The sequence below is a fragment of the Boleophthalmus pectinirostris genome, unplaced genomic scaffold (genome assembly GCF_026225935.1).
Source record: "Boleophthalmus pectinirostris isolate CB_2022bp ecotype Guang Dong unplaced genomic scaffold, ASM2622593v1 HiC_scaffold_12, whole genome shotgun sequence".
NCBI lineage: Eukaryota > Metazoa > Chordata > Actinopteri > Gobiiformes > Gobiidae > Boleophthalmus > Boleophthalmus pectinirostris.
The window spans coordinates 8,440,714-8,467,956 of NW_026571018.1; the positions used below are offsets into that span (position 1 = coordinate 8,440,714).

Genomic DNA, 27,243 nt, shown 5'->3' on the forward strand with positions numbered 1-27,243 from the left:
GTAGCACAGTATATCAGCTGCTGCTTCTGTTGAAAATAAAACACCGTGGAGCTCTCTTACCCAGTACGGTGAGGCGGGCTGGGCGGGACCTGATGGCCGCCTGGATGGCCTGGCACTCGAAGAAGGCATCGTCCTGAATGTCTGTCCTCTGGATCAGCAGGTGGAACTCTCCTTTACCGTGGTCTCCTACGATGTTATATCTGGGGTAACCTGCAAAATACAAGGACGCACACATTAAGGCTACGTTCAGACTGCAGGGCTTAATGCTCAGTTCAGATTTTTTGCGAGGTCGTTCACATTTCCAACTAAATGCGACCCGTATGTGATCTCCAGCGTGAACTTTAAATGCCCCAAAAGTGTCGGAAGTCGCCTAAACATGGACACTAGCATTGAGCACCTGGAGGTTTTAAAGTTGCTGTCGTAACGGAGCCAGAACATCAGCTTATTTGTTTAAAGGAGGAGATTGAGAAGGAGAAGGACGAGGTTTTTGGTCATGGCGTTTTGTGGGGCAGTGGCAGCAACGTCCGTAGAAAGGAACGTTGCGAGTGCAGAGCAAAGAGTGGTGGGATTGTTTTGTGCTTCACTGCTTCACTGACAGGAAGTTCAGACGCAATTTTCATATGACGAGAAGAACATTTGTGTACATTTGTGGCCACTTACTTGTACCACTCTCACGAAGAAACACGTCTTTGGCGGCCTATTTCATTGGCTGCATTGGGCTGTATTGGCTCGCAACAGGTGCTTGTTACCGCACAATATCCAGCCAGGTCGGATGAACCTGCGACCTGGCCGTTCAGACTGAAGTCGCATGTCAAAAGATCAGATATGTATTGGTTTTAGGAGCACATATCCAAGTGGCCTGGGTCACATTTGAAAAAAAAATCTGATCTGTGTCGTTCAGACATGAAAAGATCAGATACAGGTCGCATGGGGTGAAAAAAACAGATTCACTTCAGCCTACAGTCTGAACATAGCCTAAATTAGGAGTTCAGTTAAGAATTATTTTGTATTTAAATTGAATTTAAACTGTATATTCTTTGTACCGAGTAAAATATTACATTTTTTTTTTTACCTGTAATGCCTTACATTACTGCGTTACAGCAAAAAGCAATGCATTACAATAATTCTTTTATACTTTTATAACACGTTACTCCCAACACTGTCAGAATTGCCCAGTACTTTATTAATATGTTTCATTTTTTTATAAGATTTAGCCAAATATTTTCATTTTGACTTTGTTTATTGTCTAGTTTGAGGCTCTGGGACTGAAAAAGTAGCTGAATCTCATCTCCACTGGTTCTTTTTTATCCTTTATTATTTAACAGAATTACGATTACGTTAAGCCGATGAAAATATTTGCTTAGAAAAATGTAGAAACCGTGTCTTCAGCTCCTTTTACATGCTTAATTATCTTCGGTACCAGCCTGCGCAGTGATGAGTTAGCAGCGCGCCCGTGTTTATTCCAGTGTCTTGTGCAGAGATCTCCCCTCATCAGCACTAGAGCATGTGTGTAGGGTTTCTCTCTCCTGTCATTTTATGCTTGGCTCAGGCCCCACTCAAAGCCTTCACCTCCGCGCGCCTCACCAGCAGACATATTGGATTTCAGACCCCGTCCTCCGCCTCTTCTCCCCCCCTCCCTCCTGCTCTCACCGTATGTATGAAGTCAGCACTGCCTGCATCCTCTCCACGCAGCAGCACAGATGCACATGTAATGGGCCATCAAAGCTAATGTCACCTCTTGTGGATTGTCTTCCCTCAGGCTGCAGATTTCAGCACAGAACGTTATATTGTCCTCTAATTGACATCGCAATTTCGATTTTTATATGAATCCTGATAGTCTGCAAGTTCAGACCTCTACAACTGTGTTAAAGAGTCCGTTTTATGCCATATTGTGATCTCTTTTATGCTCTTGTTTCCTCATCACACTATATCTAGAGCTGTGTTTTGTTTTTTTTCACATGTTTAACACACAAACGTTGCAGATTTAGGCCGAGTTCAACCTGAAAACACTTTGTTCTACCTTGTGGTAAGAGAGAAAGTGCATCATACACCTTCACTAGAGTCATTTGGAGACTTTTAGCCCTGGAATTGACTGTTGATACTCAAAAACAAGGTAAAAGGAGCTGTTAACTTTAAAACGGCCGCTTCAGGACATCACCAGTGTTGGGGAGTAACAGATTACATGTCCCAGAGTTAAGTAATCAGAGTACAAATTATGAGTAACTGTATTCAGTTACAGTTACTGTTTCAGTGAGTGGTAATTGGATTACAGTTACTTTAAAATAAATGGATTACACAGAGGTATTTTCCTGTTTTCACATTTTGGGCTATATCCCCCTTTTTTTTCTTTTCTTTTCTTAATTCCACTCATTGCTGGAAACTAAACCAGGTCTAAACTATCTTAACCAGGTCTAAACCAGGTCTAAAACCAGGTCTAAACCAGAACTAAACCAGGACTAAACCAGGACTAAAACCAGGCCTAAACTAGATCTAAACTAGATCTAAACCAGGTCTAAACCAGGACTAAAACAGGACTAAAACAGGACTAAAACCAGGTCTAAACTAGAGCTAAACTAGATCTAAACCAGGTCTAAACCAGGTCTAAAACCAGGTCAAAACCAGGTCCAAACTAGAGCTAAACTAGATCTAAACCAGGTCTAAACCAGGTCTAAAACCAGATCAAAACCAGGTCCAAACTAGAGCTAAACTAGATCTAAACCAGGTCTAAACCAGGTCTAAAACCAGGTCTAAACCAGGTCTAAACCAGGACTAACACCAGTCCTAAACTAGATCTAAACCAGGTCTAATCCAGGACTAAAACAGGACTAAAACGGGACTAAACCAGGACTAAAATGGGACTAAACCAGGACTTAACCAGGACTAAAACAGGACTTAACAGGACTAAACCATGCTGCGTGGACCATGTCTCCTCCTCCTCTATCAATAATATTTTTTATCTGGTTAAGTAAAGTTTGGGCTTTTTCATTTTCTTTTATCAGACAAAACATCTTATGTTACGATATCCTAGTCTTTGCTTCTCTACAGCAAATCAAGTAATCCAAAGTATTCAGATTACGTTACTCACTTTAAGTAATTTAATGGATTATGTTACAAACTACATTTTGGGGTATGTAATCTGTAATCTGTTGGGGAATACATTTTAAAAGTCACCTTCCCAACATTGGACATCACGAGGTGGAACAGAGCATTTTGATCTTGGACAGACTGATAATAAATTACTCAAACATGTGTAAGTCAAACAAAACACAACTTCAGGTATGTTTTTGATGAGGTAAAATCAGAAGAGTCAATTTTGTGTAATCTAGGACCCATAGCAAAAGAAAAAATATTAACGTCTTCACTCACAAAACTTGTCCACTTCACAGAATTTCATTTGTTTTTTTTGCTACCTGGACAACTATGGGATTAATATGGAACATAAATAAATAGCTGCAGATCACACTAGCAAGTAACAGATTATTATTATCTTTTTTTTTTTTTTTATTCATACCAAATGACTACACAGTGCTGCCGAATCCTATCTTGATTCATCAGCCAGTTTGACTTCTGTCTGACCTCGCAGTGTTAGAATTTCTTCGTTCGACCGTAGGCGGGTACTTTTTATCATTTAACCAATCGCTGCTATTTGGTCATGATGTATGTAATGCGCCGCTAATGGAGTTAACTGGTATATTAAGTTTTTCCCAAATCCCGTAGGAAGAAGAGCAATAATGTCTTTCCCCTTGAAAAAATTCAACAAACATTCTCTTTATTCTGGCTTTAAATCCTCGATCTCGGGAATCGTTGACAACACTGAATATATGGCTCTTCGTTGACTGGCTGGTGCCCGGACTCGCACTTCCGGGGTTTTTGCGAACCGTCTAGTGTATTTTGATTCCTGACCTAGTCGCTAGAGAGAAATGAAATTGAGCGGAGGCACTAGGTGGCGTCAGCCTGGCTAGCCGAATCCTAAATGCATCACCAGTTACAGTAAGCTGGTACAGAGAAATGGGTGTGTACCAGGGAATGGTGAAAATGAGCTGATTGGCAATGTGGCGTTTTGAAAGTAATGGCCTGTTTACACAAGAATGCTTGTGGGTAAAAACGACAAAATATTGTTATCAGATGTGCCCTTCGTTTAGACGGTGAGGTCGATTTTGGGGCTTAAAAGCGCAAAAATCTGAAACCACCCTCCTGAGTGGAAAAGTTGTTAACGCTCCACCGTAGTGTTTCCATCTACACTGCCCAAGACGCAAAACTCTGGTCAGATCTGCTCACGTCGCGTACGCGTTTACGTCAAATACATCACCACCGAGCCGCCTGGCATGCATACCCAATCGAATTCCACACACATTTGCGTCACCGTATGCACGCAGGTTTCCTCCCGAAAATGCTTGTCTAAACGCAGAATAAAAAGTGAAGACACAGCGCCACTTTTGCTTCTTCTTTTCAGACCGTCATCATATAAACGTAGCCTCAGCTCAAACCAACTACACTACTGCACAAATCACCCCAAATACAACTTCAGGTGAATAAATGGTGCGAGGAAACATCTATCAAATGAAACAGAATTATATTATTATTATTATTATTATTCATTATTTTAAAGTATAACCACATCATGCAATCAACAATTTTGCCATTAGTAGACTTTACTATTTTGTTGTGCGCTAAATCAGATTCAAACAGTAATTTCACTTCATTTTCATCACCTGTATTTTATGTATTTTATCATGACGGCCGTGTATGAATCTATTTTGAGACACCGGGTTTTTCCGTTCAATGAGGCGCCTAATGCATGGTGGTATATAGGCTAAGCACCACACACATAAAGCTTCTGGAATCCTTTTTCTTTTCCCCCACAAACACATTCAGGTGGGCTGGTTTGTCCTATAGAGATCCAACCACTCCCGGACAAAAGAGCTCCTTTGAAAAGTGGATTAGCTCTTATCCTTTCTACCCCCAAGTCCGGTCAATGAAAGTGAAAGCAGTATGGATGGAGACGAAGGCTGCCGAGGAATAAAAGGCAGAGGTTTAAAGAGTCTATATTTTTCTAAACTAAATGTTCTTGGATTATACACGCTATATTCTTGTATCCATATCTAAAGCGCAGATGACGTTAGAGTGGCCATGATACTAAAATAAAATAATAAAATGTTTTTTTCAATATTAAAGGGCTTTTCTGGTGGAGGGTTTGCAAAATGCTTTTATCTGTGAAAATGTTATTGCTTTGTCTGGAATGTTTCGCAGTATTAAACCTTTCTATCTTCACGGAGACCAAACCAGACCAAGTTACAGGTCAGATCTATGGCGAGGCGACCCCGCTCACAGTCAGAATGCCTATTTTTCTACGTATTTTTGAGCTAGAAAACTGTCTGTAATTTAATAAATGTAAGGTTGAGCTGTTTAATGCCATACTGTGGAGCATTCCAGGGAGAGCAATAACATACCCTCCACTAGCTTCTTTGACTCTTGTTGTTTCCTGTTGACTTAACATTGAAAAATTGTCACCCCTCTCTCTGTAACTGCTGCTGTGAGCCTCGTCAAGCAACCTGCAATAAGGTAATTGTTAAAACCTTGTTCCTGTCTTTATAACTGTTACTTTATGTGTTATGTTCAGTTCATATCCTGTGTGTGATTGGATGAAAGTCGAGAGGGGGCTGGGCTTTGTGTTTTGTTTTTTTTATTATTTATTTTATTCTGAGGAGCAGCAAGGTCTGAGTTTTGAGCGGGACCTAGTTGACTGTTAACTAGGGATGTAACAATACCCGAAATATCGTTATATCGTATCGTCAAAGTTTTCACAATAATATCGTCGACCATCACAATATATCGAATTACAAGCCTCTTTGATTAAATTAAGAGTTATGGTGCAGCAATAGCTACAAAAAGACAGAGGGAACTGCACAGACAATGATCCTTTCCTTGGACATCACGCATTTACAGCTTCCACTAAGCTGTCCCACCATCGACATGTTTCTCCAGGTCTCATCTATATCCGTCTGGCTCGCCTGCGACAAACTGGTGCATCCAGAATTTGACAGAGGTAACTGCAGGTCCTTCTCTGTTTACTAATAGTATCTATGTATATTCTGTACATTTGTTAGGATGTCTCCTGTAAGTTTATTAGAAGGTCCGACGCATGGAAATGATCCGACATGTTTGTTTCTGTGGACTGTATGTATGTGACGTCAACACGTATGTGACGTGAGCAGATCTGACCAGAGTTTTGCGTCTTGGGCAGTGTAGACGGAAACGCTACGGCGGAGCGTACTCAACATTCCCACTCTGGAGGGTGGTTTCAGATTTTTGCATTTTTAAGCCCCAAAAACGCCATCACCGTCTAAACAAAAGGCACTTCCGATAAAATATTTTGTCATTTTCACCCGCAAATGTTCTCGTGTAAATATACCAAAATGGACCAGGACTTCTAAACCAATTTCTGTACAAGTGGCGACTTCTCTGGCTCTTGGCGTTTGTCAAGGTGTAAAGTCTGTTTCTATTTTTTTTTTTATGTTTCATAGATCAGAAAATAGCGTAATACGGGCCCTTTAAACAAGCTCGTACAACGCACACAATGGAGCTGCTGTGTAAGTGGAAGGGGCCAGTCTGTATGTATTGTATTCATGCAGGTCAGTTTGTTGGCACAGAGACAGAAGAGACATACAGCGGATTGTCTGGAGACGGGAGGGGAGGAGAGATGGCGCTCCATTACAGCCAAATGGGGAAAGTAAATAACATTAATGCTTATTGATTCCATCTAAAATACAGCTATTTATTCTACTGACCCACAATCAATGCACCAGGCCACTTTGGGAAGTCCCTGGCTCACATCGGCAGCGCTGCTACAACCGTTATGAAAAATGCCCTCTCATTACACCCAAATACGTCGCTAATACATCGCCATGGCCTCATTTTTAAAGAACAATTAATCACGGCTTGCATCGGGGCTAATTTGCAACATTATTAGCCGGAGGTGAAGCTTTAGTGGCCGCACGTTCAAGCTGAGGTGTAACTTTTCTCCTGGAGGGTTCGTCAAATGCTTTTCTCTGTGGAGATGTTAGTGCTTTGTTTGGAATGTTTCACAGTATGGTATTAAACCTTTCTGTCTTCATAGAGAGTAAACTAGACCAAGTTACAGGTCAGGTCTGTGGAGAGAAAGCCCCGCTCACAGTCAGAATGCCTGATTTTCTAGGTATTTGTGAGCTTTAAAATCATCTGTAATTTGATAATTATAAGGAATCTGTGTATCAATCGTTCATTTGTTTTTCAAAATAAAACCAAAAATAAGAAAAAGAAAACACAACTGCTTTCTTCATTATTTATCTCCAAAATATCTCCAGTTTTTGATTTTGTGTTTAAATGAATAATGGAAAAAAAAACATTTAATAGCTGTTTCCTGTTTCCGTGACTTAAACTGTGATGCCACTGGACTGAACCAGGAGTAAATCAGGTCTAAACCAGGTCTAAATCAGTACCGAACCAGGACTGAGTGTCGGAATGGGTCCGGAGGTGCACCCAAGTAGACTGTCGGGTGATCAGGACTGAGACCGGGACTGTAACCAGGACCAAACTGGGACCAGGACCAGGAACAAAACTGAGACCGGGACCAGCCCAGGACCAGACCGAGATTGAGACTGGGACTGAGACCATGACTGAGACCAGGACCAAATCAGCATTTAGACCAGGACCAGACCGGGACTGAGACCAGGATGGAGACTGGTTTAGTCTTGTTTGGTCCTGGTTTAGACCTGGTTTAATCCTAGTTCAGTCCTGGTTCAGTCCTGGTTCAGTCCGTATGTGGTGCAAAAGTCCGGCATCTCAGTTTAAGTCACGGAAACGGGAAACAGTTTCGGAGGCAAATAATGAAGAAAATAGCTGTTTTTTTTGTTTTTTTTTTTTCTTATTTTTGGTTTTATATATATATATATATATATATATATATATATATATATATATATATATATATATATATAGAGCATATTGAGTCTGATATTGTAGAACATTCCAGGGAAAGGAATTACATTTCCACAGAAACAAGCAGACGGACTCATCCAACCAAAAAGCTACACAGTGCATCTTTAAAAATCAAATAATTGCATGGAGTTTGGGGGTAAACAAGGCAAGAAAAGTTATAACCCAGAGAACAAAAGTTTGGCTGGCTAAATTGCTGTTTACCGGATCACAGCGGTTCATTAGCGCGGTGACGAGAGAGCCATTTGTGCAAGGGCAAGAGCACCTCCCGCTGGGCTGGATGATTACATGTACACGCCAGAGCGCAGCCAGGGGACCGACAATGGAAAACAAAAGATTAGCAAGAAAAATGTTTGATATTGTCCTAAGCAACTGTGAGGTTAGACGGACCGCTGGGGTTGTGATATACAGATCCATCACCAATTACGAGAATATTATGAGAAAGTTCGATATATTTATCACTCATTCAGAAATATTCTAATGGCTGGAGGGTGACTGTATATTAGGGCTGCAGCTGTTTTGTTTTATTTTCTGTTTCTTTTTGTTTTTTCACGTGTTTGAGAAAAATTTGTCCCACTACAGAGATATTTTATAAGCAGCTCTTGAGGTTAAAATAAGTCAGCTGTGCATTTTACCGTCTGATAAACATGAAGTACACGTTAACATGTTAGTTGTTTTTTGCTTTACTGTTACGGCAAAACTCAGTTATGGTTTGGTATGAGTCGTGAATTTACTATAATAAAGCTCGACCTCTTAAGATTTCAGCGCAAAATAGGTGGAAATAAAAGCAGATTTTTAATTTATTATACATTTAATTAGGTGTTTTATTGCACTAAATTTGACTGAAATACAGATCATTGTTAAATCATGTATTTAAAAGTCCTATATTACTCAAACTTACTCATAAAACTAAATCTAGTCAAGTTAAGATGACTTGAATTAAGAAAGTTTTATCATGATTTGAGTAAATTTCACTTGACAAGTAAAATTATCTGCAAGCGGAACGAGACTTTTTGTACGTAAAATATGAAAATACTAGCCACCTAGTCCCGCCACTCAATTTCATTTCTCTCCAGTGACTAGGTCAGGAATCAAAATACACTAGATGGTTCGCAAAAACCCCAGAAGTGCGAGTTCGGGCACCAGCCAATCAGAGAAGAGTCATCTATTCTGTGTTATCAACGATTCCCGAGATCGAGGATTTAAAGCTGGAACAAAGAGAATGTTTGGTGAATTTCATCAAGGGGAAAGACGTTATTGTCCTTCTTCCTACAGGATTTGGGAAAAGCTTAATATACCAGTTAGCCCCGTTAATGGTGCATTACATACGTCATGACCAAATAGCTGCGATTGGTTAAATTAAAAAAAAGTACCCGCCTACTGTCGAGCGAACAAATCCTAATACTGCGAGGTCAGACGGTTTCTACGAAGTCAAACCGGCTGATGAAAATACATCTTGCTACACTTAAAATCAGAAAAACAACAACTCTTTGCACTTAAAATAAGAAACAAAATCTAATGTTACTTGAATTAAGAGCGACACACTTATTCCACTGGTAGATAATGTTACTTGTCAAGTTGAATCGACTCAAATAAAGTAAAATTATCTTAATTTAAGTCATTTTAATTCAGCTAGATATTGTTTTTTTTCCAGTGTGTGAGCTTTAAGCCTTGTTAGAATGTTGTCACCTTCTGAAAAACAGACCTGGAGTTGGGTTTTGTTTCATTCACACATGTTTGAGTAACCCTTTATTATTAGTCTGTCTACATCTCCAAAGCTCAAAATGCTCTGTTCCACTTTGTGATGTCATGAAGAGGTAGCTTTCAAAGTAACAGCTACCTTTTACTTTTTATTCAGTAAAAATTAGCAATTCCAGGGCTGAAATTATCCAAATCTCGTGAAGCTGAAGAAGTCACAAGGTAGAACAGAGTGTTTTCTGTTTGAGACAAGAACACAACGTAAATGTGCAGGGTTTGTGTGTTAAACGTGTGAATGAAACAAAACACAACTCCATGTTTGTTTTTGACGAGAAAACAACATTATAATGTAGAAAATATGGCGTAATATGGGCGCTTTAAGATTCTCAATAGATAAAAAAGATAAAACAGATTCATCTAGAAATCCTGTTTACAAGGATACAACAATAATGGCACAATGATCGGAGTTGACAAAGCGTGTGCCTGCACAATCCACTGGTCTGAAAAACAACCACCAACTCTCACATTCTGTTTTCTTTCCTCTTCTTTTATGAAAAAAAACACAATGTGACTGAATCTTTTGGCTCACATTGGGGCTGCTATTGTCATACATGCTGCAGGCAGAATTTGCATATCGGGGTCATGCTAAATTCTCCTTAAAAATTAATGAAAGAACTATCGCCCTATTTACTGAAAGAGCATGTTACGCATATAGACTAAAGCTCAAAGCCATTACTATCAGCTTTACTTAGTCTGAATACTTCCAGATTTATTTTTGAAGAGCCTTTATTTCCCTTTATTTTGTTCGCTTTTCCACACGTTAAAATACAGTTTGATCCCTAAAAAAAAACATACCTTTAGCTGTATTTCACATCCTTCATCATTTTGCTTCTGAACAGTCACCAAAAACATGATTTGAAATTTACCAGGATTGTTATGTCATAGATATGGACGTATTATCAGCACCCTTTTGAGAATTTATTCATTCAAAGCTCCTCTTTACCGAGTTTAAAGGGCTCACATTGCTCAGTTTGATTTAAGTTATAATGTTTTTTCGATGTCACAAACAGACCTGGAGTTGTGTTTTCTTTCATTCACACTTGTTTAACACAGTTCTAGTATCGTAAAACACTCCACTGTTCCACCTTGTGATGTCATGTGGTAATACAGGAAGTGCTTCACTGTGTTTTTAAACTTCCTACACCTTCACTAGAATCATTTGGATCATTTCAGCCCTGGAATTGCCAATCTGTACTGAACAAAAGGTCAAATGTAGCTGTTCACTTCTCAAGATGTGTGTAAAATAAACTTTTGTCCAGCTGACAAACTGAATTTCTCTTTTGGCATAGTTGTTAACTTGAAAACTTCTCCTTCACGACATCACAAGGTGGAACAGAACATTTTGAGCTTTGGAGATGTAGACAGACTAATAATAAAAAAGGATTATCCAAACGTGTGTGAATGAAACAAAACACAACTCCATGTATATTTATAAGGAGTTAACAACATTCTAACATGGTGTAAAGCTCACAACAGTCAGTTTTGTGTAATACTGTATCTTTAAGGGGACAGTCCGGTATTTTGGACATAGGACCTCATTTCCTAGTGAGCCAGAGTGTTGGAGACGTGTGGAGACACTTTTTTGAAATATTCCATCCAGTCCTTGTATTTGCAGAGGTCGCTGGTGCTAGGCTAGTGCATGTCAATGGCCATAGTTATCCTGCCACTAAAAACTGTCTTAACCACTCCACAAAACACCTGAAACAAAACTATTATTACACCAGACTGTCCATGTAAATGTCTGTGTCAATAGAATAATGTTTGAAATAAAACTAACCTTGCATCACATGAATCGTCACATGTTGAGGGACTATTTTCTCATATATCAGTCCGCCGCTGCCACCAAACTTTCTATCAGGAAGTACAACTTGCTGCTGTTGCTCTGACATAAATTCTTCAAATGCAAGGTTGGTTTTACTTCTAAAATTATTCTATTGACACAGATATTTACATGGACAGTCTGGTGTAATAATAGTTTCGCTTCGAGTGTTTTGTGGAGTGGGTAAGTACGAGCGACCTCTGCAAATACAAAGACTGGATGGAATATTTTCAAAAGTGTCTCCACACGTCTCCAACACTCTGGTTCACTAGGAAAATGAGGTCCTATGTCCAAAATTCCCGTCTGTCCCTTTAATTTTAGCTTTAGTTTCCCCCATGGTAGTTCTCTCTGCTGCCAGTAGATGGCAACCTGCATGAGATCAGAGTACAGGGAGCACTGAGGTTGTGAAACAATGAATAGTGCAATTCCAGCTCCCACCGATGAATGCTGCTGTGGTGTCCTTGGGCAAGACACTTGACCCACTTCACCTGTAGTGTCTCTGTACGCTGGTGTATGAGTGTTGGAGTGGTTCCTTGATATAAAGCGCTTTGAGTGTCTTGAATGTGGAAAAGCGCCGCATAAAAACGTGATGAATTAATTAGCGATCACTTCAAGTTCAAACTCATGAAAAGCAGAAGTAAAGGTACTCAAGAGCACGTTTAAAGGCCAATAATACACAACGTAGAAGTAAGATGTATACTATTACTACTGTCTTCATGTGTTAAAGAAAATGATCCTTGAGTAGGTGGAGTAGTAATGATGTGAAAAGAAACATAATGTCAAAACCTGGCTTTATCTTGCTAAGTATGCAAGCGTACTGAGTAAACACGTAAACCTTTATTTCACTAATGAATAAAGTAAACAATTAATTGTATTTAATTATACTAAGTGGAAATATACATGCCATTAAACTTGTAAATATATATGAAGGCGTCAAAATAATATGGAGAATGAACTGTTAATATTATAGATTTAAATAGATTAATAATAAAAACATGTTGTTAATTTCATTGTTGTTATATTTATGCACTGAAAAAAACATGCATTCTTACAGTAAGTGGGCTTGCATGTCCACAAACCTGACTCATATTTGTTTCAGTCTATGGTATTGAACTTATCTTGCTTTTATCCAGGTGTTATATGGAGGTTTAAGTCGTACTGCATTCCAGACAAATATTCGTCGACCTTCCCTAAGAAATTATTTCTCGCTTACCTCGTCTTTTTTGCTATAATCTGGCATATTTACAGCGTAATTGCAGATGTTCATTAATATGTACTGTCAAATAAATAAATAAAAATAAAATAAGTGGATCTGGGGCATCCTGATTATTTACCGTGAGAGGTTTATGAGAGCTTTTCACAACTTTCAAGAGCCAGAGTGGAGTTCTGCCGTCACAGTCAACATGTTAACCTTTTTTGACCTCAAGAACTGCTTATACAATATATCTGTACCGACAAGACAAGTTTTGCTCAAATACAGGAAATGAAATTGTGTACTGGCCCTTTAGAATGCATTTGCCAACCATCTGACGTCGCAGTATTAGGATTTGATCGCTGGACAGTAGGTGGTAGGTCACGTGATCAGAAATCTGGCACCGATCACGTGACTGTGGACTCGATCTGGACTTGGCCGTTAAGGTCCAATCAGGTATCGGATAAATAATATACGTATATATAATATACACAGCACACAACTTTTTTTTTTTTTACTGAAGCGCAGGATTTGCTCAGAGACGTCCAGTTAGCGCGGCTGTCTGTCCCAGCGCCTGTTGTACTAGCGACGCACTCGCTCTGGGACTTTTGGGTCGTGCCGTACTCTGGTGCTGTTACCTGTGGTTCTGTGGCCTGCGTTCACACCTGCGATGTCTCCGATGGCGATCGTCGCACGCCGCTGTTTGTTTGCATGTTGCGCAGTGGAGCGGGCGCTTTTGGAGGAGAGGGTGTGTCCAGCGGTGTTAAGTGTTTAATGAGCACTGGGACCGATGTGGATCCTGCTGTGGTGCTTGCTCCGCGGTGGGTTTGTGGATGTGGTGGCGGTACTGGGAGTGGGGGCGGCCGGAGGAAAGAGGCCGTGAGGGTTCTGTCATCTTGTTTTTATTTGGTAAGATTTTGGATTATTTGGATTCAGAGAGCAGCCTAAATGTTTCAAATGTAATTCACAGGCTTCCATAAAACATCAAATATACAAACTGTAGATTGTGCAGAATCTAGTCTCAGGTCTGATCTGATTCTGGTCTGGTTCCAGTTTTCTCCAGTTCCTTAAGTTTACTAAGTTACCCCGCTCACAGCCAGAATGAATGTTTTTCTAGCTATTGTTGATATAAATCCACATGTAACTGAATAAATGTAAGGTGGAGCTGTTTAAAGTCATGCTGTGGAACATTCCAGACAGAGCAATGACATATCCATAGAAACAAGAAGGTGACGCACCCCCAACCGAAAAGTGACAGCCATTTTCAGATGATAGTTTTACGTGTACTTCTTACTAGTATTTCTTTGCTCTGGTATCTGTACTTTTACTTAAGTAACAAAATGGAGTACATCTTCCAGCACTGTCTCATTTCATTTTATCTCCATGCTACATTACACGCCGCTATTGGAAACACGCTCTGATACCGCTTCGAAACACCAAAAGTGGGTCATTTATGATCCTAACACCGCGGCAACCATCTGGAAATTATCCAATATTTCTTCTCCTAAAATTCATTTGCCGATTTATTTTTCACTTACTGTACCCACAATTCCATTAATCACGCGTAGTTTGGCCTGGGGTGCTTCTGGGTGGTATTTCAGAGCGCCAATTACATGCAAAGTACTAAGCAATAAAAAATCCTTGCAAAACTGCCTTGAGGGGTTGTATGGCTGTTATTTACTCAGATGCCAACACATGTGCACCGTAGGGATAGGCTCAGTACAAAGAATGGGAGATAGAGAGAATGGGGCCCCTCTGGTGTGGTTGGAGTAGCCTGGCCAGCGGATTCTCATGGTTGTCAGGGCCTTATAGGATTTCGAGATACGCATTGGACATATCTGAACACGCACGCACAAACATTTGACTGAGAAATCTTTGCGTAAAAGTCTTACAGCAGAATATAGAGAGACAAAGGAACGCATTCTACAACAAGCTCCTACAGGACTACACTATTTTTTGGACAAGTCACACTTTTTTTTCATGGTTTGGGTGGTCCTGCGACTTATATATTAAAATGTTCACACTGACAGTCACGAGAGGGCACTCTACACCTGTGTGCCAGTATCTGTTACTCTTATTACTCCTGTACCACTGTCACTTCACTCTACTGCGCATGTCTCCTGCAGAAAGAGCCTCTGTCCTGTCTGTATCATGTCAGTCGATCACAACATTACTTCTGTACCACTGAAAATTTTAAATTTAAACAAACTTATAAAGACGACTGAGAAGACTGAACACAAATGCACTCAAAAAGAAATCATACTTTGAAGATTACAAGCTGCAAAGAGCAAAATATGCAGCCGAAAACGGTAATCGAGCAGCAGAAAGAAAGTTTGGAGTGAGCGTGAAACTTTTGACACCAGGAGGATGCAACATGCAACTTTCCTGGAAGTCACTGGATGGACAAAGCCTGAACTTCAGCAACAACCGAAACCATCCTGTCGGGATTCAAAAAGGCCGGCATAATTCTAACTGGAACTGATGCTGAGTCTGGAGACAGCTACACAGAAGAGGAAATGACGCTCTGTTTACCTCCAGAGGTCGCAAAGTAACACTGAGGATGAAGAATTCAATGAATTTAATCATTTAGAGTGAGATGGAGAGTTTGGTTAAACTTGTTCTGTTCAGTTGTTTATGTTATAGTTTATCTGAAGAACTGTTCATATGTGACGTTAACAGTCTGTTGTTCTCTGTTCTATTGTTGTTACTGTAACTTGCCTTTCAAGATGAAATGTCGGTCTCTGATTTTATCAAATAAATTTCCCCCAGAAAGTGCGACTTACACTCCGGAGAGACTTGTAGTCCAAAAAACACGGCAGTGAATTTCTTATATATTGAAGTTTTTAAAAAGTACAAAAAAATCCACTCTTTATAAAACTCTTCTCCCCTGCTCCCTAACTGTATGTCCATGTTTAACCCCACAGCAGTGTTTTTACTCCAGTGACCACAGCACGGACATCCTGACTTCTAATCCCTTTAAAGATTTTCAAGATGAAATGTCTGTTCTTGATCTCTAATTTTATAGAATCAATTTCCCCCAAAAAGTGTGACTTATATGTGTTTTTTTCTTCTTAATTTTGCCTTTTTTTGGTTTGTGTGACTTATACTCCAGAGCAACTTAATGTCTGGAAAATACAATACAATCATGCCATACTTCATACTATACTGTACTTCTATATTATTTTATTACCCCATATTTGCCTCCAGTCTCTTGCTATGTTTGCTGCTTATTTTGAATTTATTATTACCATTCATGTGTGAGTAACTGTGCCCAAACAATTTCTCTTGTGGATCAGTAAAATTTATTTAAGTCTAAGGACACGTTTGAACACACACACACAAACATTTGGCTGAGAAATTCTTGCGTGCATAAAAAAAAAAAAATCCTGCAGTAGACTTGGAGAGCACAGCCAGAACAGATTATAGCAGTTTTAGGAGTAAACAAAGACATATTGTACTTTTGTTTGCTGTATAATTGGAATCTTTAACACCCGTGGATTGTTATGTTATATTCTGGGGGCCTTATTTATAAAAGAGTGCGTCAAAATCTGCTTGAAAGAGTTTGTATGGACAAAACGCACAATTCATGGATTTATAAAGCCCTTCATACACACTCCCTCACACACTTTTTTTTCTCTCTTTGTGCCTATAATACCACCTTTAACGCCTCCATTTCAAACATAGACTGTATAAAGAAGTGGATTAAGGGAGTGTGACGTTACCCATAGCCAGTGTTGGGGAGTAACAGATTACATCTAACAGTATTACGTAATCAGAGTACAAATTATGAGTAACTGTATTCGGTTACAGTTACTGTTTCAGTGAGCGGTAACTGGATTAAAGTTACTTTGTTGAAAAGAATAGATTGCATGGTGGTATTTTTCTGTTTTCACATTTTAAGCTATATCCCTTTTTTTTTTTTTTTTTTTTTAGTAATTCCACTCATTGCCGGACACTAAACCAGGACTGAACCCAGGTCTAAACCAGGACTAAAACCAGGTCTAAACCAGGACTAAAACCAGGTGTAAACCAGGACTAAAACCAGATCTAAACCAGGACTAAACCAGGTCTAAACCAGGTCTCAAACCAGGACTAAAACCAGGTCTAAACCAGGTCTAAACCAGGTCTCAAACCCGGTCTAAACCAGGAGTAAACTGGGGCTAAAACCAGGTCTAAACTAGATCTAAACCAGGTCTAAAAACAGGACTAAAACAGGATTTAACAGGACTAAACCATGCTGTGCGGACCATGTCTCCTCCTCTTCTATAAATAATATTTTTAATCTGGTTAAGGAAAGATTGGATTTTTCATTGTCTTTTATCTGAAGAAACATCTTACGTTAAGATTTCCTAGTCTTTGCTTCTCTACAGCAAATCAAGTAATCCAAAGTAATCAGATTACGTTACTCACTTTAAATAATTTAATGGATTACATTACAAACTACATTTTGGGGTATGTAATCTGTAATCTGTAGGGGAATACATTTTAATAGTAACCTTCCCAACACTGCCCATAGCTTTCAGCTCCAGTCAAATGAAGCTCACGAGGCTAGCGGTTACAGGAGCGACTTTAAAGCAGAGTTCCATATTAGGATTAGGAATTTATTTACAGACAAAATAGTGAAATAGAAACGGCAGGATCAACAATTTAAGACCAGGCTCACTGCAGCAGTTACAGAGAGATGGGTGGCAATTTTTAAGCGTAAAGTCAATTGGAAACTGTCGATGGAGCCGGAAGTGTGCCCATGCTCATTTCCTATTTGAGATAATGCAAAAAATGAGCAATAATGAGCAGATTTGACTGACACACGGGGCAAAGAGGGAGGGGTTTGGGGGAGGTGCTACAGCAAAGAGCACAGGTGCAGGGAATCTTTAAGAGAAAAGTGAAGTCTGCTTCTCTGAGACATTTTTATGTTTATACATCTTTATACAAGAGGTCTTCCTATGACCTTTTGTATAACGCTATCATTTTATGTTTTATTACTTATCTTTCCATTTTATTTTGACTTCTACATTTACATTTATATAATTATGACTTATTTAACACCTGTCTCTTGCTTTTTTTTTTTTTTTTTTGGTAGTTGTTTAGAATTTATTATTACCATTTATATTTTTTACTCTGTTATTATATTATATTGTGATGTGTGAGCTACTGTGTCCAAATAATTTCCCCTGTGGATCAATAAAGTTTGTCTAAGTCTAACATTTTAACACACCGACTTATTCTTTCATTGTACATTTAGACATAAGTGTTTTATTGAAACAACTGAAACACAGTGTCTATGCCTCTGAAAAGTGCAGAGACTCTATAAAGAACTGGAGTAAGTGAGTGTGACATCACCAAGCCCAAAATGCCCGTTCATTCAAGTCAATAGGCCAAGCTCAATTAACCCGATTCATCAGCCAGTTTCACTTCATGGAAACCGTCTGATTTCGCAGCAATAAGATTCGTTCACTCGACGGTAGGCAGGTACTTTTTTTTTTATTTAACCAATCGCTGCTATTTGGTTGTGACGTATGTAATGTGCCACTAACAAAGCAAACAAATCCCGTAGGAAGAAGGGCAATAACGTCTTTCCCCTTGATAAAATTCACCAAACATTTGCTTTATTCCTGCTTTAAATCTTCGATCTCGGCAATTGTTGCCAACACAGAATGTACGGCTCTTCTCTGATTGGCTGGTGCCCCAACTCTCACTTCGGGGTTTCTTGCGTCTAGTGTATTCTGATTCCTGACCTAATCGCTGGCGAGAAATGAAATTGAGCGGAGGCACTAGGTGGCACCAGCCCGGCTAGAGCTCAATGGCACGTGACTCCAAATTAGCCTGGATAAATACTTCCGGTGGCTCTGGGCCGATTGAGCATGTGCAGTAGTGCTCTTTTCTCCCATGGGCACACACCAATGCAAGCAAACGCACGCATGGAGCTTGGTCTGGTGTATCACGTGATCGCTTTGACCAATCAGAGCGAGAGGAACGAGAGACGAGCCAGAGCTAATGATTATAAAGTGTTTTTTTTTAAGACAACCAAAGGATTTAGAGCTGAGAAAAACTTTATGATCTAAAAATAGGTAAAAATCACCACAAAAATCAACATTTTTGAAAGTTGCAGGTGCCTGTCAGCTGAACATGAGCAGTTTGTGATTACACTCTCTATGAGAAAACTCCTTTCTCAGCCCTGGGGATTTTTTCCGCTGTAGTACCAGTGAGTGGCCACCATGTCAACTTGAGGCAGCTACAAGAAACAACACCATATCCAATGATTTTAATAGATCCACAGATGTCACCCATAGCGTTCAGCTCCAGTCAAATGAAGCTCATCGATGCTGCGGTTATAGGGCCAAATTTAGAGCCAAGTTCCATATTAGGAAAAGGAATTTATTTATGAACAACAGTGAAATGAAAACACCAGATCACGTAAAGCGAATTAATACGAACATTTTACGACCAAAATAGTAGCAGTTATAGAGAGAAATCAGACTTTTTTTTTCAATACAAAGTGAATTGGAGCCTGAGTCAATGGAGCCGGAAATGCACCCATGAACACTTCCTATTTGGAAAGACAAGCAGGTTAGCTGTGTTAATTTATATATAGCACAGTATTTGGGAGGTGCGTAGTGTTTCATATCATAAGGACACAATTTTAAATGAACTAGTTCTGTTTTTCACATTTTTTAAGACAAGTACAGCACCTTTAAGATCATATTTTCCTTTTTTTTAATACAAAATTGTAGTGAAGGACTTCAAATAAAAACAAGGTGCTGATATATGTGGGCTGCGGCTAATTATACAGGATCAAAATATTAGAAAATCAAACAGCATGGGTGGAAGCAAAACAACATTATAATATTTTGCCAAACTTTAAATGCCACCTTGTCATAACATATGCACATGAACTTTAAAACAAAATAGTCAAAATTGTAATTCGAGCACGTAAACGGTGGTAAGTGAAGTAGAAATCAGTGGTTTATAGTTTTGCTTGCGGTGCCATTTCTCAACACAACGCTGCAATTTGCATACGGCAATTGAAGACATCTGTTAAATAACATTGCTTCTGATGGTAGCAATTCCATATTATAAATGTGTTTACAAGTTTTCTGCATACAAGAAAAGTTGGCTAGGACATAAGGACTCCTTGATGATGCACTTGAGAGGTAATTTCTCTCTGGGGTGGAATGAGATACCCTCCTCCCCCCTCCTCTTTGCAGACAACACAAAACAGCATACATCTTTGTAATGGCTCTTAATGCTGCATTCTATAACCATAATGTTAATAGTATTCCACATATTACATAGAGATTTTTTTTTTTTTTCATTCACGACCATCAACTATCTGACATTTTTTCTACAGTTACAGATTATAATGCTTGATGTTTAACAGTGCACTTCCCTAAAATGTTACATAGTGCACTTTAAAGTAGTCACTGGGCCAGAATCATTCATAAAGATAAAGATTTAAGCCACATTACAATGCTGCTGTCTCCTTACAAACATATCTAGAATTGTGTTTTGTTTCTTTCACACATGTTTGAGCAATCTTTTATTATCGGTCTGTCTACATCTCCAAAGCTCAGAAAGTTTTGTTTTACCTTGTGATGTCTAGGAGTTCTAGCTTTGAAGTTAATATCTACCTTATACGCTTTGTTCAGTAGAGTTTGACAACACAGCAGTAGCTCAGTTTGTAGAGCCTTTGTCCACTGATCTGAAGGTCGGCGGTTCAAATCCAGCTCTTATATATAAAACATAATTGGTTGGTGATGCGATTCCACCTCCCACAGATGAATGTAGTTGTTGTATCCTTGGGCAAGACATCTCGCCACCTCACATCTAGTGTCTGCATACACTGATGTATGAATGAATGGGTGTGTGGTTCCTTGTTGTAAAGCACTTTGAGAGCCGGGAAGGTGGAAAAGTGCTATATAAAAATGTGACCTTTTACCATTTAGTGCTCAGTGGAGCACTTCCTGTATTACCACATGGCATCGCATGGCACTGTGGCCATACCAGCTTGTCAAAGTCTGATCCCGTCAGATCTCAGAAGCTCAGCAGGGCCGAGCCTGGTTAATACTTGAATGGGAGACCACTGGGAAAATCAAGTGTCACAGGGGGGGCCCAGTCACAAAAAAACTGTCGTTGTGTCCTTAGGCAAGACACTTCACCCACATTGCCTAGTATGATTGATGTGTGTGTGAGTGATGGTGATGGTCAGAGGGACCGATGGCACTGATTGGCAGCCACTCTTCAGTCAGTCTGCCCCAGGCTACAATAGTAGTTTAACATCACTGGGTGTGGAGTGACTGAATAATGATCTGTAAAGTGTCTTTGTGACATATGTGTGTGAAAAGCTCTATATAAATAAAATACTTACTTACAAGGTGGAACAGAGTGTTTCCTGGTTGAGAGAAAAACTCAGTCTAAATATGCAGAGTTTGTATTAAACATGTGTGAATGAAACGTAACAAAAACTTCAGGTTTGTTTGTGATGAGGAAACATTATAACAGATCAGAAAATAGCATAACATGGGCCCTTTAATAAACTATTTGTTCACTCATTCATTACCAAACCTCTTTATCAAAGCCAGATGTCAGAAGCTCAGCAGGGACGGGTCTGGTTTGTATTTGGATGGGAGACTGTTGGGAGAACCAGGTGCCACAGTGGGGCACCAGTGACAAAACTGTTGTTTTGTCTTTAGGCAAGACACTTCATCTACATTTTATTTTATTTTTTAAAGATTAGATTCAGTTTTATTACCATCATAGTACAAAATCCAACAAATTCAATAGAGCAAAACTACAGCAGTAAGTGTGTGTGAGTGTTGGTGGTGGCGCAGATTGGCCGCGGTACCTCCTTCAGTCTGTCCCTGGGCAGCTGTGGCTACAACTGTATATTACCCCCACTGAGTGTGGACTGAACAAATAATGTTTAAAACTGAAATGTAACTTTGAGCGTGTAGAAAAGCACTAATTCAATGTAATTGTCAATTTAATCTTTGTTAATGTTTTATCAAGTCTAATTAAATTATAGTTGTTTAAAAAGCGCTACCCAGATCTTATGCCTTTATTATAAGAAAACTAAACATACATCAACTTCACTTTTTTAATGAATCATCCTAGTTTAAAAAATAAAATAAAATCATGGCTAAATTAGACCTTTTACCCCTTTCGTTTGTCTTGTTCTTAAACCTCGTGCATTTCTTTCTTTCTCCCATAACGAAAACGTATTATCCTGCGGAACATTAATTTTTTACGCATCTCCAGAAACGTATACATCACATACATCAGCAAAGCGGACAGAAATAGAATCCATTTACATTACAACAGGACGCACTTTAAGCAAGAAAAATCGTCCCCGGTTTCCTGTTTCGCTGTGATCTATGTGTTATGTCTTCGCAGCGTGCAGCCACCGAGCCTCTTACAGCGAACATTAATTACAACCATAAGCAAAGGTGATTTTTATTAATTATTAGACATTACATTGTCACTTGATGCTGTGGGCTATAAACCAGGCGAGTGTGCGTAGGCGGCTGGGAATTAGCTTGTCTGTTAATTGAATGTTTTGCATTGATTTGTTATTCAGACATTTACGCGAGCATGGCAGGTTTGCTGATAACGCCCCACTAGGAATTAATTCAGGTGCAGGGCGCATAGTAATGATTTGAGAGAAAGTGAAAGGAATTCGAATGTGGAGATAGCAGCGGCGTCGGCTATTAATATGGATTATGGCAAAAGTGAGCGAGTTCAGAGGATTAATGCGAGAGAGTACGGTCACTGGGACAAAGCGCCGTACGATCGCGGTTTGTGGACATTTTGCAGCACGGGATCGGGGTTCTTCCTCTCGCTCTCAAATCTAAGATGAGACCTGGTTTAGTTGTGATTTAGTCTCGGTTTAGACCTGGTTCAGTCCTGGTTCAATCTTGGTTTACTCCTGGTTTAGACCTGATTTAGTCCTGGTTTAGACCTGGTTTAGGCCTGGCCGAGTTCTGGTTTAGACCTGGTTTAGACCTGGTTTAGACCTGATTTAGTCCTGGTTTAGACCTGGTTCAGTCCTGGGTTAGTCCTGATTTAGACTGGGTTCAGTACTAGTTCAGTTCTGGTTTAGTCCTGGTTCAGTCCTGGTTCAGTCCTGGTTTAGACCTGGTTTAGTTGTGATTTAGTCTCGGTTTAGACCTGGATTAGTCCTGGTTCAATCCTGGTTTAATCCTGGTTCAGTCCTGGTTCAGTCCTGGTTTAGACCTGGTTTAGACCTGGTTTAGACCTGATTTAGTCCTGGTTTAGACCTGGTTCAATCCTGGTTCAGTACTAGTTCAGTTCTGCTTTAGACCTGGTTTAGACTGGGTTCAGCAGTAGTTCAGTTCCGGTTTAGAATTGGTTTAGTCCTGGTTCAGTACTAGTTCAGTTCTGGTTTAGTCCTGGTTTAGACCTGGTTTCGTCCTAGTTCCGTCCTCCTGATTCCGTCCTCCTGGTTTAGTCCTGGTTCAGTCCTGGTTTAGACCTGGTTTAGACCTGGTTCAGTCCTGGTTCAGTCCTGGTTTAGACCTGGTTCAGTCTTGGTTCAGTCCTCATTTAGACCTGGTTTAGTTGTGGTTTAGTCCTGTGTTTATGTTAATTTCCAAGTTCCAAATTTCATAAAGAAAAGGCTTTTGTTGCCTGAACCTTCTCTTTTCTTCTTCTTCTTCTTCTTTTTTTTTTTTTTAAACCAATAAAGTGATTGTGTAAAGACCTACTTGATTGTTCATATTTATATTGTGCTAAATAATATCACTAATAATATTCCTAAAAGACATTATAGTATATTTATTGTGCAGTATTGTACCAAATCCTGAAGCGGGTTCAAATCTGCCACGAGGCCATTCTCTCAAAAGTCTCTGGAACTCTACCTGTGTAATTTCCATGTAGAGAAATCCCTCCATCTTTTCACCAACCCGCGGTCCACACTGACCCAAAAAATCCTCCTGACTGTGGCCTGTGGGAGCGTCCGGTCATCCGGGAGCCCCAGACAGAAATGGTTCAGGGAGGCAACCCTATTATTCAAAATTCATACCCTACCTACCACTTATTTCACATTTTACTTATGTTGTTATAATATTTCAGGAGTGATAAGTTGCTCTGGGAATGAGGCTATTTGAAGAAGAGATGGGTTAGTCCAATTTATTGCCCATGGGTGAAAGAAGTTCTATATGGTACAATGAAAGGTAGGTAGGCCTAATGGGAAAATGAGATATTCAAGGATTTTTATTTTATTTAATGCCTTTTACTTGTCCTGAAATGTGGGTTATTACAAAGTTTTACCTCTAAACTCTTATTTGTGTGGAAAAAAGCATGCCATAAAAGCTTTTAAAGGCACTGTATCTGATTTTTACTGTCTAAAAATGTAAAAAAAAAAAAAAAAAAAAACAGAACTAGTTCATTTTAAACTGGTTTGCAGAGGTCCAAAGTTATTCATCACTCACCTTATGCATTCTGAGCATCCTAAAGATGAACAATAATGAGGTTAGAAACGCTTTTCACACCTCTCAGAGACCTAACAACTAGTATGCTGACACACACTTCCTGATTAACGGACAATAAAACACAGCAAACATATTTGTAGTGTTGTACTACTCAACACCGGCACTTCTTGGTGTCGAGACCGGCCTCAAGACCGCTTTTTTACGGTCTTGGTACTCGGTTTGGACTCGGTTTTATCTCGGTCTTGATGGTACTTGGTCTCGGTCTTGACTCGGACTCGAGGTCTGACGCTGAACAAGTGCGATAATTTTTCACTACGGTCGGTGAATGTGCAGAGACTGTTAAATATCACAACAAAACCAGTAAGATAAAGTAACTGTAAATGTTATAAACAATAAAAAACCCACTTGATTCACTTTGAAGTTGTTTTCTTTAAAGTGCCAGTGGAAGAGGAATTAAAGAAGGGGTTCTCAAACTGTGGGTGAGGGTCAAAAAAAGGGGCGCAGGGTGTTTCAGTGTAGTACAGTTTACTTGGCCATAAAACAAAGAAAAAAAACAAAACAAAAACATTGATATAAATGTGCCAAAATAACTGTTAAACACAAATAAATGTAGATAATGATAAAGTTGGTCTTGATTTGGTCTCAATAGGCTGTGGTCTCAGTCTTGACCTTTAAAAGTCTTGGTCTTGTCTCGATTAGTGCACTCTTGACTACAACACTACATATTTTAACCACAAGATAGACAGATAGATGGACAATAATGATTTTTCACTTCGATACCAAGTATTACTGTGGCAACTTCCCGATATCGATGTAGTATTGATACATTTTGTATTAAATTGGTATTGGTATCAGAGATATGATGAAAGTAGCTTAGTTGGTAGAATTTGTCTACTGATCTGAAGGTTGGTGTTTCAAACCTCCTTCTTGACATAAACATCATTGGTTGAACGGGTTGGCAATGCGATCCCAGCTCCCACTGATGAATACCGTCGTTGCGTCCTTGGGCAAGACATTTAACCCTTGTCATCGCCCAGTGTCTACATACGCTGGTGTATGAATGTGTGTGAACGGGTGACTGGTTCCTTGATGTAAAGCTGCTTTGGTTGCCTTGAAGGTGGAAAAGAGCTGTATAAAAATGTCGCAATTCCCGTTTTAAAAGCGTGTGGTCTTAAGAAAACAATACCTGCACTACCCACTATATATTTATTCCTATTCTATAACTCTTCATATATCTCTCTACGTTCATCCCATTGAAACCCAGCTGGCACCTGGATCCCTGCTCCTTCTTCATTAGCCTCAACAACCTGTTTAAACATCAGCGCCGTGTCAGATGTGAGGGCTCTCGTGCTTTGTGTTGACGCGAAAGGCCCATTACCCTGTCACCTCTCCAATAAACACTCACAATCGAAGAGGTGGCGATAAATACGACTCCCGTGCAATCCTTTGATGTGCAAATACGAATGATGAGATGTTTACGTCTTGACAGGTATTGATACTCTGCGGCTCATCAACATTCCCCCGGGGGTGTGACGCTAACTGTAGGCATGTGCTGTCTGAAGATCTGTTACGAGATAGGCTTTAATCTAACACAATCTGAGTCGAAAGAAGTGATTTAATTGGAACTACAACAAGTGAGCTGATTTGTGCTCTTATAGAAGTCTTTAACGCATTAAATTATAGTCACAAACTAGTTAGAATTAGCAAACAGTATTTCAGTCCCTGTCACGTTTTTGTTGAAATTCTCCTAAACAGAACCATGAATGCTCATATTGGTCACAGGCTCCTGAAAATCCCTGTTTATACTGAAACGAATCCGCGTGTCACCGTATCATCGTATCGGAAACGATCTGCATCCAGACACGTCATTTCTGTGTCCACAATCAAAGCCTTCCCTGTCCACATGGTAAAGCAAAACCCATCTGAAATGCTAGTCACGTGATAGGCTGGTGTCACGTCGTCACGAAGTCCCGACGTCACGTGAGCGGTAAAAACAAGGAAGTCTGAAGTTGCAGCAGCTGATTGTGGCAAATGGCAAGTGTAAAAACAGTCTTTTCGTGGACGGATGACGAAGTTCAGTTGTTACTTAGAGTAACACTGGATTTTAAGACGAGCATGGCGGCTCAGGGTGAGGACTAACTTGTTCCTGTGTCCACAAGCCTTCCCTTTCCACACAGCTTTCAGCATATTTGTTTACATTTTACAGAAACGAAAATTAAAACCGCATGACTAATTTGCATAAACTGAGCGCTCAAAAAACAGCTTGCGATTGCGCGCTGATGCGGTTCAGCTTCTGTCGGACTAAAGGACATGACTCGAGTGGAATATGAGTGTTCTTTCTGTTACAGAGGGGTGTTCTGCTGATGGTGAGTCTGTTCTGTGCTTCTATCATGTTGGAGATGGTTTATGTTAAACTAAACTACGCCTGCAGGTCATACACACAGATCGTAGATATGAATGGACATATATTCTAGTCTCTTAGCGTTTTGGTGGTGAATTACTTCGTGGCGCATAGACCTACATCAGTGTATCAGCGTTTTCAGGTGTCCACACAGTACTGGATGAGATCTGCACTCAAGTGAATTCGTGGGAGCTGGCGGCACCAGATCGTTCCTTCTCTGGAGTCGTTTTCATTCGGACTAATGTGGAGGAACACTGCATTCACAACGAAAACAACTTGAATATGTACAAGTGTGGACAGGACCTAAATCTATTGTGTATTTTGTTTTTGAGTTTCTAGATAATCTAAAAAAATACCAGCTTTTGTTTGCTAATGTGTGGATTGTGTCGCCATGGTAACTGCTAAACATTCGGCCATAGACACCCCCAAGTATAAATGCCGCATTCTACGTATTGTGGTCGGGAACTTGGGTACCTCCACCCTGAGAAAGTGCAATGGAACAGGCAATCAAATCGAGGTTTCGAAACACAAACTTGGGCTGGTTCGGTTCATACCAAGTCTTTTGGATGTATGTCACAGCAAAAATGTCAGCGCACACAGTAAACGGAAGAATTGTCGTTCATAATTTTGATATAAGTTCTGTATGTGTAAA

The 27,243-nt window shown here is 39.8% G+C and overlaps 1 protein-coding gene across 1 annotated transcript in view; it reads right to left on the minus strand.

Annotated features, from left to right (window-relative positions):
- LOC110156406 (kin of IRRE-like protein 3) overlaps positions 1-27,243 on the minus strand; it is a 319,679-nt gene that overhangs the window by 275,504 nt on the left and 16,932 nt on the right. The window contains exon 3 of the mRNA XM_055148711.1: positions 61-210. Coding sequence (XP_055004686.1) covers positions 61-210 — 150 coding nt within the window. The remainder of the gene's footprint in view (positions 1-60; positions 211-27,243) is intronic.